The following is a 13,061-nucleotide window of genomic DNA, read 5'->3' as shown; positions in this document are numbered from 1 at the left end:
GGGTTAGACAAGGCTGTAATCTTTCACCTTTGCTGTTTGTAGTTTACATGGATCATCTGCTGAAAGGTATAAAATGGCAGGGAGGGATTCAGTTAGGTGGAAATGTAGAAAGCAGTTTGGCCTATGCTGACTACTTGGTGTTAATGGCAGAATCTGCCGAAAGCCTGCAGTTTAATATCTGGGAACTTGAAGATAGGCGCAATGAGTATGGTATGAAAATTAGCCTCTCGAAGACTAAATTGATGTTAGTAGATAAGAAATTCAACTGAATTGAATGTCAGATTGGTGATACAAAGCTAGAACAGGTCGATAATTTCAAGTATTTAGGTTGTGTGTTCTCCCAGGATGGTTATATATTAAGTGAGATTGAATCTAGGTGTAGTAAAGCCTAATGCAGTGAGCTCGCAGTTGCGATCAGCAGTATTCTGTAAGAAGGAAGTCAGTTCCCAGACGAAACTATCTTTACATCGATCTGTTTTCAGACCAACTTTGCTTTACGGGAGCGAAAGCTGGGTGGACTCAGGATATCTTATTCATAAGTTAGAAGTAACAGACATGAAAGTAGCAAGAATGATTGCGGGTACAAACAGGTAGGAACAATGGCAGGAGGGTACTCGGAATGAGGAGATAAGGGCTAATTTAGGAATGAACTCGATGGATGAAGCCTTACGCATAAACCGGCTTCGGTGGTGGAGTCATGTGATGCGAATGGAGGAGGATAGGTTACCTAGGAGGATAATGGACTCTGCTATGGAGGGTAAGAGAAATAAAGCGTGACCAAGACGACGATGTTTAGACTCGGTTTCTAACGATTTAAAGATAAGAGGTATAGAACTAAATGAGGCCACAACACTAGTTGCAAATCGAGGATTGTGGCGTCGTTTAGTAAATTCACAGAGGCTTGCAGACTGAACGCTGAAAGGCATAACAGTCTATAATGATAATGTATGTATGTATGTATGTATGTATGTATGTATGTATGTATGTATGTATGTATGTATGGACATCCTGGGTATCCTTCGTGGTCTCCCCACGAACAATGGATTATACCGGATTACAACAGGCCACCGGTGTGCCTCTCTTCAGTGATACTGGAAAAATCATTTAGATTCATCATTCTGATTGGAGTTGACCTCTCAGCGTTTACGACACCTCTTCCCTCCAATACGCCTGTGCAGATTTCCTCTTCGACAATTCCTGTCACTTCTCGGTCTATGTTATCCATTTGATCTGCGATCACATTATCGCTTCTGGGATGAAGTACCTCGTCTGTACATAAAACAATTTGAATGTTTGGACTGCTTCATCCATGATGAATGACTTCATCGAATTGCGAATTTCAAACATCCTCGTTTTTAGATCCAAAATTAGCTCAATTTTAGTCATTACCTCCGTACCAAGAATAGCATTTGCTATGATATCATCCACTATTACTCGATGTTCTATCAACTTGTTCCTCAGGCCGATGTTGAATTATTTCTCTCCGTACGTGCTCACAGGGTCTTCGGTTGCTGTATTCAATAAACTTGTCGTAGGTTTCAGGTGTCCCTCTTGACAACGTTGGTTAGGCGCCGGTGTACATAAACAAAGTCCGAGGGAAACCATTTACTTATCCGTCGACAAAGATACTGTCTACCTGACTCACGAGTGAAATGACATGTGCACCTTTTTCGGGGCAACCTATTTGTTTGCGCCGGACGAAGGGCTCGTTGGAATTCTGGGTCGGATATACTTATCACACGAGACTCTACATATAGCCGTTCTATGTGATCGTTTGTAGCTGAAGGGTGAGCCATACAAGCAAGACGCGCGATGTCTGCCTCAAAATCATGTAGTGTCTCGCAACGATTTTCGTGTCTGCTACGAAGTTGAGTATGGTAAATATACTGAAGTTCTTATCGTACCTCATCTCTAATCTGGCCGCCAGGGAATTGAACATAGTTTGCCCACTGTCTGCAATCGCTTGGAGAATATCTAACGCATTACCTCGCTGCGCAATAACCGAGGCAGGGACTTTTTCTTCTCTAGTCCACCCATTGGTAGCTGCGGCGGCCTCAAATTGCCTCCGATACGTAAACTGTGGAATATTGAAAATGTAACCTACTGGTTTCTCACCCACCGTCCCTGCAACATTCTCGGATTTTGTTCTGAATTCAGCGGTAGGCCTGTTCATTCCTATGGACTTCTTCCTCCGTAATGCAAAACGGTCTTGTATAGCAGTTGTTTTATGCTCTACGCCAAATTCTATTCGTTCTAGTCCTTGATCAATTCCGTTTATCTTAGGTTCTACCAATCTGTAATTTTTAGCTTGTTTCTGAGAATATTTCGCTAGTTTTTTCTCCAATAAAATAAATTTTTCGGCTTCTCTTTTGAGAACTTTCTGTGCACTTCCAACACTTGTGGAAATATGTTAGCATCACCAGCTATTCAAAAATGTCTATATCCTTATCTTCTGCTTCTATTACGGCCCGATATCGTAACCGTAACACGACCTTAGTTCCGGAAATATCCTATCACGTTCTTGCAGCTCGCACTTGAGATCGGCTACTTTTAAATAGTTCAAGCTCACTTTCATCAAAGCCATATATATTTGAACGGTCACGAATTGTACAAAGACTTCCCCACTTCTGACGACAGTTGTTACATTCGTGGTACCGGTAACGTACGTCAATTTCCTTCCCATGGGAGTATCTTTTACAGTAAGACTCATTACAGCTTACCAGTAAAACTGTACAGCGTACGAGGTGGCCGTGCAGTTAGGGGCGCGCAGGTGTGAGCTTGCATTCGGGAATTAGGGGGTTCGAGCTCCACTGTTGGCAGCCGGGAAGATGGTTTTACTGGATTTCCCATATTCACAGTGAGGCTAATGCTTGGGCTGTGCATTAATTAAAGTTACGGCCGATTCCTTCCCAGTCCTAGGCCTTTCGTATCGCATTTTCGCCATAATACCTGTGTGTGCTGGTGCGTCGTAAAGAAAACTACACACACACATTTACGCTAATACTAATAATTTTATACAAAATAATGTACAGCTTTTCCCAAATCTTCGTTCATGCACAAGTACACAAATTACCTTGCCCTGGCTTACAGCATTAGGTTTAAAATAACAGAAAAGTGATTATTGTCACTTCCCCCGCACATTCTGACTTCGTACATTTTTGCCGAGTGATCGTCCCTTGTCTCCCAGTCCAACTGACACTCGTATGTTTGTGTCACACTAAATAATATTTATAAAATATTTGCCATGGCTGACTTTCAGCAAATAATGTTATCAACTTTATTAGTACCTACAACACTGTGATTCTCTCAGAGGACAACAAGGGCTTTTAAAAACATTAATTACACATCTGCCATAAGCTACAGTGTGGTTGAACAAGATCAAAACTCCAAATTATATACCATCCCTTATGTACGGGAGTAGTCTTTTACAGATTTTAATAGATAAATGTTTGCGTGGCATAAGAGTTTATATTTCTCCTTTCGGCTAGAACACTTCTCCTCGTTCATTCTTACAATGAGGTAGTCCATGAGCTCATACATTACTAAATTGTCTGAAGATTATTGTACGTTATATTGTTATGTTAGACATTCGAGAGAAAAGACATTACACTTCCTCGTAAAAAGGAAGAGGTTTTGATATTCACGACTACGCTCAAAATTTGACTTGAGATGATGTTCACCCTGAGAATGTGATGGTCATTAGTAACGAACTCTCTGTACAGGATATCAGTGAGTGAACAGTCAAGTAGGAGTTCCTCTGTGTGAGATTATAGAGGAGTGTATTGTTAACTATTGGTCACATGGTTTCAATTTGTTACTGTAGATCGAGCCCCGAAGTCAGCTACGCAGATCATCTACCTCCGGATGGCGGAATACGTGTCCAGAGACACAAAGAGGAATATCCATTCATCTGCGATCAATGCGGAAAGCAGTTCAGTAGCGGTAGAATACTCTCTGAGCATGTCATGATACACACAGAACCAGCTCTCAACGTTTGCGGAATTTGCCAGAAATGCTTTACGAATAGGAACAGTCTGACTGTTCACTTGCGTTTGCACACAGGTGACAAGAGATTTCATTGCTCAGTATGCCAGAAAAAGTTCACAGGTTCGATGGATTTAACCAACCATATTCGGACTCATACAGCCGTTAAGGCGTACTGTTGCGATATCTGTGAGAAGGCTTGTATCCGAAAAGCCGATCTAACCAAACATTTGCGGACACATACAGGAGAGAAGCCATACTGGTGCAATGTCTGTGGAAGGGCCTGTGGTCAAATAGCCGATCTAACCAAACACCTGCGGACACATACAGGCGAGAAGCCATACTGTTGCAATATCTGTGGCAAGGCCTTTAACCGTAAGGATAATATGTCAAAACATGTGCGGTTGCATACAGGAGAGAAGCCGTACATCTGCAATATTTGTGGCAAGACCTTTGCTGGGAAAGGCAATTTAAACCAACACAAGCGGACACATTCAGGGAAAATGCCGTACTGCTGCAATATCTGTGCTAAGTCCTTTACGTTCAGAGCAAGTCTAACCCAACATTTGCGGACACATGCAGGCGTGAAGCCGTACTCCTGCAGGATCTGTTGCAGGACGTTTACCCATAAAAACCGTTTAAATGAACATTTGAGGTCTCATGCAGGCGTGAAGCCATTCTCCTGCAGTATCTGTCGCAAGGCCTTTAGCCGTAATGATAATATGACCAAACACATGCGGTTGCATACAGGCCAGAAGCCGTACAAGTGCAATATTTGTGGAAAGGCCTTTTGCGTTAGAGGCAATTTAATCCAACACCAGCGGACCCATACAGGTGAGATGCTGTATTGCGGGAATATCTGAGGCAAGGCCATTGGCCACAAAGCCGATCTAACCAAACACTTGCGGACTCCTACAGGTGGTAAGCCCTACTTTCGCAATAACTCTGTCATGGCCAGAAGTGGTAAAGACAATTTAACCTAACATTTGAGGAGGCATACCTGGCATAGGATAGAAGCCATACCGCTGAACAAGACGTTCACCCAGAAACGCACGGTATTGAAACATATTCATACGCGTACGTGATAGATGATAAATGGATGCTGAGTAATAAGAAATACAGTTGTTGATCTTAAAGGTGCCGATGTAAACTCAAACTGTCGAGAAACCTCGCTGATGTATATTTTGTGAAAGCCGTTCGAACGCAGCACCATTATGTCAATAATAATAATAATCTTACGAAAGCTCTGGCCTCGGAATTGGTCAAATAAAATCGGTGGCATTTTGTAAGACTCAAACATTTGACAAATTCGCCAATGATTTCATTAATTTTAAATATCCAACCTGCCTTCATGATGAATACTCTACAGACATACCGGGTAAGATAGAAAATAAGATACATAAAATTGTCATCATTTCATTGAAGACTCACGAACATAGCCACATACTTCTCTTGGAGAATGTTCCATTTAAACGAGCTGAAAATTACGCTCTTTATGAGCTTGTATCAGAATTGGACGGAACATGTAAATATACTGTATTCTAAAATTGTTCATATTTGCCATTTAAAGTTGTTTCAGGTGAATACAAGTTGCATTCGATTCCGTTTCACGTAATAGCAACAGTATTTTTGAAGTACGGAGTGTAATTCATCTGCAACAGTATGGACGTCAGAGAGTCTACTTGTTACGACCCCGATTTAACCGTGTGGAAGTCGCTCTCATTTTTATGTTAAAAATTTCACATTTACATCATCTGTGCATTTGTTATATATAAGGGCGATATGGATGTTGTACGCTCTTTATTTCGTGGTACAAGAATTATTAACATATTATTACAGATGGATGATTTGCTTGATTATATGCATGTCCTTATTGCTTGCTTTGCAGTTCACTACAACAGTCTTTTCTATTTTTCTGTTTTAATGCTCTGACATTTGTCTGTTAAAACTAACCTCAGTGCGGCGAATAATCTATGTATCTACGGGTGTGACAGTAGAGTACTTGAATAGGACAGCAAGTGTAGGTGTTATACATTCTGGTGGATCCCCATTATCCGAGGTTTTCAGGGAAACCTATCAGTTCACACATCACGTTCACCAAGACGCAATTCCACGTGCTTCCAGCTTCTTGATTGATCCCGGTATGCTTTCGAAGTGTGTCTCGATAGACAACTGTTTCAGTTCACACATTAATTATACTTTTTCGAGGATTGCTTGTAGAACAGGTTATAATATGCATAATAAAATTCAAAAACATGCACAATATGTACGCATTTTGAAATGTGCGCACTAATCACAAATATATATACATTAATTATTAAACTCAATAATTCTTCGATCTTCGTCATCAAACGCACTTCCTTGTCGGTTTTGGAGCTCTACTAATCATCATCCTCATGCAAATCTCTTGTCTACTCATCGTAAACTGTAACTGTAAAATAATGATGTTAGTGAATCCTTGATATAAGGTTAGTAATATGAATCTGCGGTGATGAAAGCGAGTCCTTGATGTGAGGTTAGTGATATGAATCTGCGATGATGTTACTTAGTCATTGAGGTCTATCCAACACCATCCTCCAGGCCACAGAGCCAGCCTTTTGGATAATGTGTAGAAAAACCATACACTCCTAAGGGGAAAGCTCTCAGGAGAGAAGCTTGGTAGCGTGTTCGCCCCAAAGCAGGGAGTTAAAGCGAACACCACATGAGGCCCAAAAGGGCAAGCAAAACAACAGCACCCGAACAGATTAAACAAGAAAAGGTACACTTACCTGGGGAGGCGGAGGGAAGCAGAAAAAGGCCGCGGTCGAAATCGAATAAAAACAGTGACAGTGCTCTATTGTTTCAGCAAAACGAAAATCCACAATTTTCAAAATGAATAAATAACTTTAATCTTTCAAAATATATGTGGTGATCCATTAATTAAAAAATAGAATTTTAACTGAAACATAACTTAAATATTCTCTGGATATCGCTAATTACCTCTGGGAAAACTTTCCAATGAGGAATGAGTAAAATCAACGAGTGAAAAGAAATTAATTAACTGAATTAATTAGTAATTAATAGTTATTTAAATTGACATTGACAAATATGAATCCAATTAAATAAATGTTAAAATAAAAATAAAAACGGTCCTCCATTATTAAAAGAAAACTAGAGTAACACAAGGATACGGTTTAACTACGTGACCGGTCACCTACCTAAAATTAATTAAACTTAAATCTAGTAAGTAATTAGCCCTAGGTTGCAGCAACATATACAGCAAGAAAACTTCAGAGCTGGACGGTAAGCCTTCGCAAAGGATAGTACATAAAATCACAATGAACCACGAAACCACATTTCAAAATTCTCCAAACCGAGAAAAATTAAAGGCAAAATAAACCAGAGATAATGTTACACTAGAACACACGAAAATCAAACACATCCACCAAGAAAAAGGTTCAATCAAGATACCACGCCCCGATCAAAAAACAAGTTGGCCCAACAATGCCAAAAAACAAAAACCCGTTGCTAAGGCAACAACAACAATGCATTTTCAAGGCGACATACGCAAACACCAAAATAGCCCGCAAGGAGAAACATTAATAATAATAGCGGTAAAAAGCAGAACGGGAAACAAAAATTAACTCGAACCCCAACCCAAGGAATACATTTACGGAGGTTTACCAAAATTTTCAAACAAAACCTGGCGGTGGCTTTCCGATTACACAAGTTTCTGGAAAAATTTACTAGTGAAAATCATAGACTTAAAATTAATTTTGATTTTAGTCCGCACCGTGCTTTCTTACTAAAAACACCTAAAACCTAACAACAATGTTTTTCTACAGGTTCCTACACAATACGACATACAACTACGATAATTAGATTTAAAGTCACTCATGCCTGTACCCCTGAACATTATTTAGAATAAAGGTGATCGATACGAATATCTGTGAATGTGGTAAAGAAGCCATTGCCGGTCATATCTTTCTCCCAATGTGAGAAATTCAAGCGTCAACGGATCAATTTTCTTCAGAAAATGTCGAAATTGGGTTTTCAATTGCCCTTTCAGTTATACTTGTAGTGTACTGTTGTATACGAGTAATATCTATTAGAAATTAGCGTGCTAATTCTATTATTGTAAAATATTTGCGTAGTAGGCCTATAGTAGAGGTATTCGTAGAAACTCTCTTATTAGAATTCTGTTGTGATTAGGACATGCTTAACTGCAGTTTAGAATTGTGTAATTCTTGGTATTCCTTTCGGTATTCAGTAATTTTCGGCAGTTTTATCCTGTTGTGGTGTAGTAGTATACTCATTACCTTATCGTCGTGTGATCTTTGCGTACTCTCCTAGATAATATTTCTTTCCTTTACTTCTTCTGCACTTAAACATTATTTAATTTTCCTTTTCATTTCATTTTTCCGTAAAGAATGACTACGGAGTGCAAGTAGAGGAACTGTAGGCGTGGCCAGGCATTAAAGAGTATGAGGGAGGAGGCAAAGAGTTTGAGGGAGATAATTAGGATTCTCACAGAAGACAGGAGGAAGATAGGCCTCCCTCAAACAATGTACAGGATATAGTAGCAGTAAGGGAAGGATGGGAAGGAAAGGGGGGAGTTGCAGAAGACAGGTGGTCTAATATTTTAAAAGAAAGGGGATTGCAGGCTAAGGGCTCTATTCAGGATCAGAATTGAGGACAGGTATCTCTGAGAATTCGGTACGAGTCACTGTAGGTAGAACAACGGAGGGAAGATAAGAAGCAGGGAACTGTTGCTGAGAAGTGCGAAAGTAAGAGGAAGGGAACGGTAGGAAGGATAAATGTAGAGTAAACGATGGGAAGAGACAGGTGGAACAGGGTAAGGGGAGGAGAATGTAGCTTCTTCAGCTGTCAGTAAAGATTGGGTTGACCAGGAGGGCAGGGGATCAAATGTGGTGGATAGGGTTGAGGCTCTGGTCATAGGAGATACCATCGTTAGACATGTGGGGAATGTGTGTGGAGGAAAGAGAACCAAGGTAGAGTGTAATTCAGGAATTTGGTTGGGGCAGATGTTAAAGAAGGTAGAAGGGAAGGAGGAGGGTAAGTAGAAGGTTGTAGTGTTTCACATTGGTACGAACAACGTAAGGCATGCTGGTATAAGTACCAACATAGTAAGGGATATGTGGGATTTGGTAAATGTAGAACGGGTAAAGTTTAATGAAGCGGAGATTGTTATCAGTGGAATACTGTGTAGGAGGGATACTGACTGGAAGTGAGACTATGGAGTGGGTATGTGGGAAACTTCTGGATCCAAATGGGTAGGTAGGAGGTAAGGATCTGCGCTCAGGTGGCCTTCATTTAAACCGCAGTTGTACGTATAACCTAGGAAATTTGTTTGGAAGGGTTGTAGAGAGTTAGATTTAGGGAAAGAGGATGGTCTAGGGAGCGGTGGTAAGGGTACAGGAATCTGGTAGTCAAGTAGGGATGACATAAAAGTGTTAGTGTTGAACTGCAGAAGTCTTGTCAGGAAAAGAATAGAATGAAGTAATTTTATAGATATATGCTTATCAGATATTGTAATAGGAGTTCAATCATGGCTGAGAAATGGTATAATGGATGCAGAATATTTTTTACAGAAGTGGAGTGTGTATAGTAGAGTTTGGATAGGAATGGCAGGAGGGGGAATATTCATTCTGGTGAAAGAAAAATTTGTAAGCTACGAAAACGTTAAAGATGAGAGATGAGAGGCTCATTTCTAATGATAATAGGCAATTTGATATCTTCGGAGTGTACCGACAGGGAAAGGGTAGCACAGATGCTGATTCAAATTATTTGATACGATAATCAGCTATGCTGAAAATGACACGGAGAGGAATGTAATTGTAGCGGGAGATCTGAATTTATCAAATTTCATCCGGGAAGGTAATGTGAATGATCGGAAGTATGACAAACAATTGGAAAATAAGTTAATAAGGGAAGGACAGCTGATTCAGGTAAAACCAGATGAGCTCTATAGAGAAACCGAAGTAACAGATGGTATTAGTGATCATGAAGCTCTTTTATTCGTAGTTAAAAATAAATGTGATAAAATGGAAGGACTGTTAGGCAGTACCATATGAGTGATAAAGCAGGCATTAAAAATTAACTATGATCGTGGAAAATTTTACGCGGACACTTCTTCTTCTTGATCGTTATTGGACTCCACATAAACAGCCTCCGTGCAGCCACTGAACCTCTTTGATGAATACAATGTTTAAATTAAACACCTTACGGCAGGGTGCGAAATCGCGGGGGAATGGGGGTTTCCCCCACCGACAATTTTATCTCAGAGGTTCTCCTCGTAAAATTGCCCGGGGGGGATTATTTATGATAAAGTAATAAGGAAAATGTACAACACGTATATTAATGAAATGAATATTCTTGCTGTATATATTTTCATAAAAACCTTGCATAATAACAGAATGACTGCCAGACCTTGATCAACTCCACACCCGCCGTATATTGTTCCTGTTTCAATCTGGCAGGACCGTCTTAAACCCGGAAAAAAATAAGTAGCTCCTGTACTTCTTAGGGAGGGTGTGTTTCCGATAGGTAGGCAATAGGACAATATAAACTTAAGGAGTGTACAAAGTGACAAATTTGTTCAGTCCAAATTTAGCCCTGGTAGAGGAAGGTTCCACTAATTTATAATTATGAAAGGAAGTGTTTGTGTGTCTGTCTGTGCGCGATGCCCAGCAAACTCTACAGCACGCAGATATCTGAAATTTTGAACATAGGTAGATGGAAAGGGGTCCGAATGCGCCTCGAAGCCGGAATTTTAATTTTCGTTTTCGCTTTCGTTGGTGAGTAATGAATGAAAAACCATCGGAAAACGCATTGGGATATGCCAATCCAACGTGCTGTCACGGAGATTAAATGCATAGAGTCGCTGTCGCTAGGCAAAGTAGATACGCTAGGTAGAGAACACAATATTCAAAGAGCCATTTTACGTCCAGGGCGCAGGAAACCGTTTTTGGTCTTATATGGTCTGAGGGCATATGATGCTGTTAGTGCTCTGCAATGAAACTGATGAAGGCCACCATCATTGCTGAGCATGCCATTGAGTCCGCGACACGAGGTGCCATCGGCCCGTAATATTCGGAAGTGTTTGACATAGGACAATCGCTGAAAGTTGTAAGACTCCTTCTTCGAAAGCGGTGCTTTTGCCATTCTGAACTGTACGTGTATTGTTGAAGAGTTCGAAAGGCAAACACAATACAGTATACATCTTACCTCCAAATGGAAGGACATTAATATAGTTTATTCCGAAGCTCTATAAGGAAACATAATATTTTGTATTATACAACATGGTATTTTACATGCTTTCAATATTATTTGTACCATCCATCAACCCGGTATCATAAGCATTGAAAGTAAGAATGTATTAAAAGTAAAATTATGTATTTCATGCAATTTACGTCAAAACGATCTGAGTTAAAGAATATAATGTTTTAATTTGCTTTTAAATAAATAGTTTAGAAACATCTAACGGTTGAATTAATAAACGCGGGCAAAGCTAGTAAAGCAATAAATCAGGACAAACCGCGCCTCGCCTGGCATTTCTTAGGAAAGGGACAGTCTCTCATGAACATCTCAGCCGATTTTATTTCTTTCTCCTTCGCTGAACCGACTTCTCTCTTGCTCCGTAGAACAGCCCTCCCATCTGGAGCTTGTCTGACGTTACCACTGCCAAATCTTCCACAGTCTGCAATCTGTAATCTTGTATATGGTAACGAATAGTCGAGGTCGAGATTCTAGAAATGAAACGTGCGGTACAATGAACATGGTCTCTAGGTCGAGTATGAAGGAGCCAGATCAACAGAAACTGTGCAGAAGTATACGTCCAACTAGGTCCGTAAACCGAGATAACTCGCCCCCAAAGTCCGGCAACAGGAGTTCAACATCCAAACACCACAGTTCCAATATTTGTCAAAACTAACTTCATATGACAGAAGTAAGTTTTTAACGTTGGTGGTAGTACAAAAAATGCATTTTTGTAAACCAAGATCTGTTGTAGGCCTATATGCAGACAGGATTTAAACTATGAGCTTTCTGACTCAAACTCTGAAATATTCGTATTTTTAAATTGGGGTGGTTATGAAATTAATTTGTAACTGAGAGGTCTTCTTAGAGACTATAAGCATTATATAATGCGGAATGGTGGAAATTTTGTAATGGAGAAAATATTGAATGGAAATAACCAGGGGAAATTCATAAGCTCAGTACCCTGTGGTATTCGGATGATTGAGTTAAGAAAACATGAATTGGGATACGAATAGAGACCAGCAAATAAAAGATCACATCAACAGCTGAGAGGAGGATAAGTAACATTCAGGTCCAGGAACGTCACGCGGCGGAGGCCATGGAGTAGTTATGATTTTAATATTCCTTGCCAATGGAATAATGTATTCACTAACAAATAGCGTTTAAATTTTAAAGGATATTGAATTATACTGTCGTTATTACTGTATTTTAGTGATTCTGCCATTAAAGATAAACAGCAAACAGTTGTCAAAAAGGACAGCATCTTGCAATGTTAACTTACTTAGGCCGAATTGCTAACAGCGCAACAGGAAATTACAAACCTATTTCAATTTAAATGGGCATTACATGATATTAAAAGAAAACTAGCACGTATAATATTAGCTTGGGCCTAACATCTAGGCTGATGTAGCATCACTGGCAGTATTTGCAGTATTTCCTCCCTTAAAGTTCATATATTGTTTAATGAGAATTGCACCTACCATCGATGTTACCAATTTGTCATTCTGTTCGAAACCTTGAACTTTTTGTTTTATGTATTCCAGAAAGTATGTAAGTTTCTGTCCTAATATTGGACTGCCATTCAGACTGGAGCCTACTCTTTAAAAAGAATTGGCATGTGGCAAAATGAAATTGCTACTACGTCTGATAAATTTGTAAAAACCACACGGCGCAACAGCCCTGAAAGGCCTTGGCCTACCTAGCAATCGCTGCTCTTCTCCAAGGCCTGCAGATTACGAGGTGTCTTGTGTTCGGCAGGACGAATCCTCCTGGCCGTTATTCGTGGCTTTCAAGACCGGGGCCGCCATCTCGCCGTCAGG

At 40.1% G+C, this 13,061-nt stretch overlaps 1 protein-coding gene across 1 annotated transcript in view; it reads left to right on the top strand.

Annotated features, from left to right (window-relative positions):
• The window catches only part of LOC137496914 (uncharacterized), a 50,689-nt gene extending 43,619 nt beyond the window's left edge, over nucleotides 1–7,070 (top strand). Inside the window, exon 5 of the mRNA XM_068227901.1 lies at nucleotides 3,824–7,070. Within this exon, the coding sequence (XP_068084002.1) occupies nucleotides 3,824–4,847 (1,024 nt within the window). The 3' untranslated portion in view covers nucleotides 4,848–7,070. The remainder of the gene's footprint in view (nucleotides 1–3,823) is intronic.
• The last annotated feature ends 5,991 nt before the right edge of the window (nucleotides 7,071–13,061 follow it).

This window comes from Anabrus simplex, chromosome 5 (genome assembly GCF_040414725.1).
Source record: "Anabrus simplex isolate iqAnaSimp1 chromosome 5, ASM4041472v1, whole genome shotgun sequence".
Lineage (NCBI taxonomy): Eukaryota > Metazoa > Arthropoda > Insecta > Orthoptera > Tettigoniidae > Anabrus > Anabrus simplex.
The sequence above is the reverse complement of the archived record's forward strand: the minus strand, read 5'-3'. Positions and strand labels throughout refer to the sequence as shown.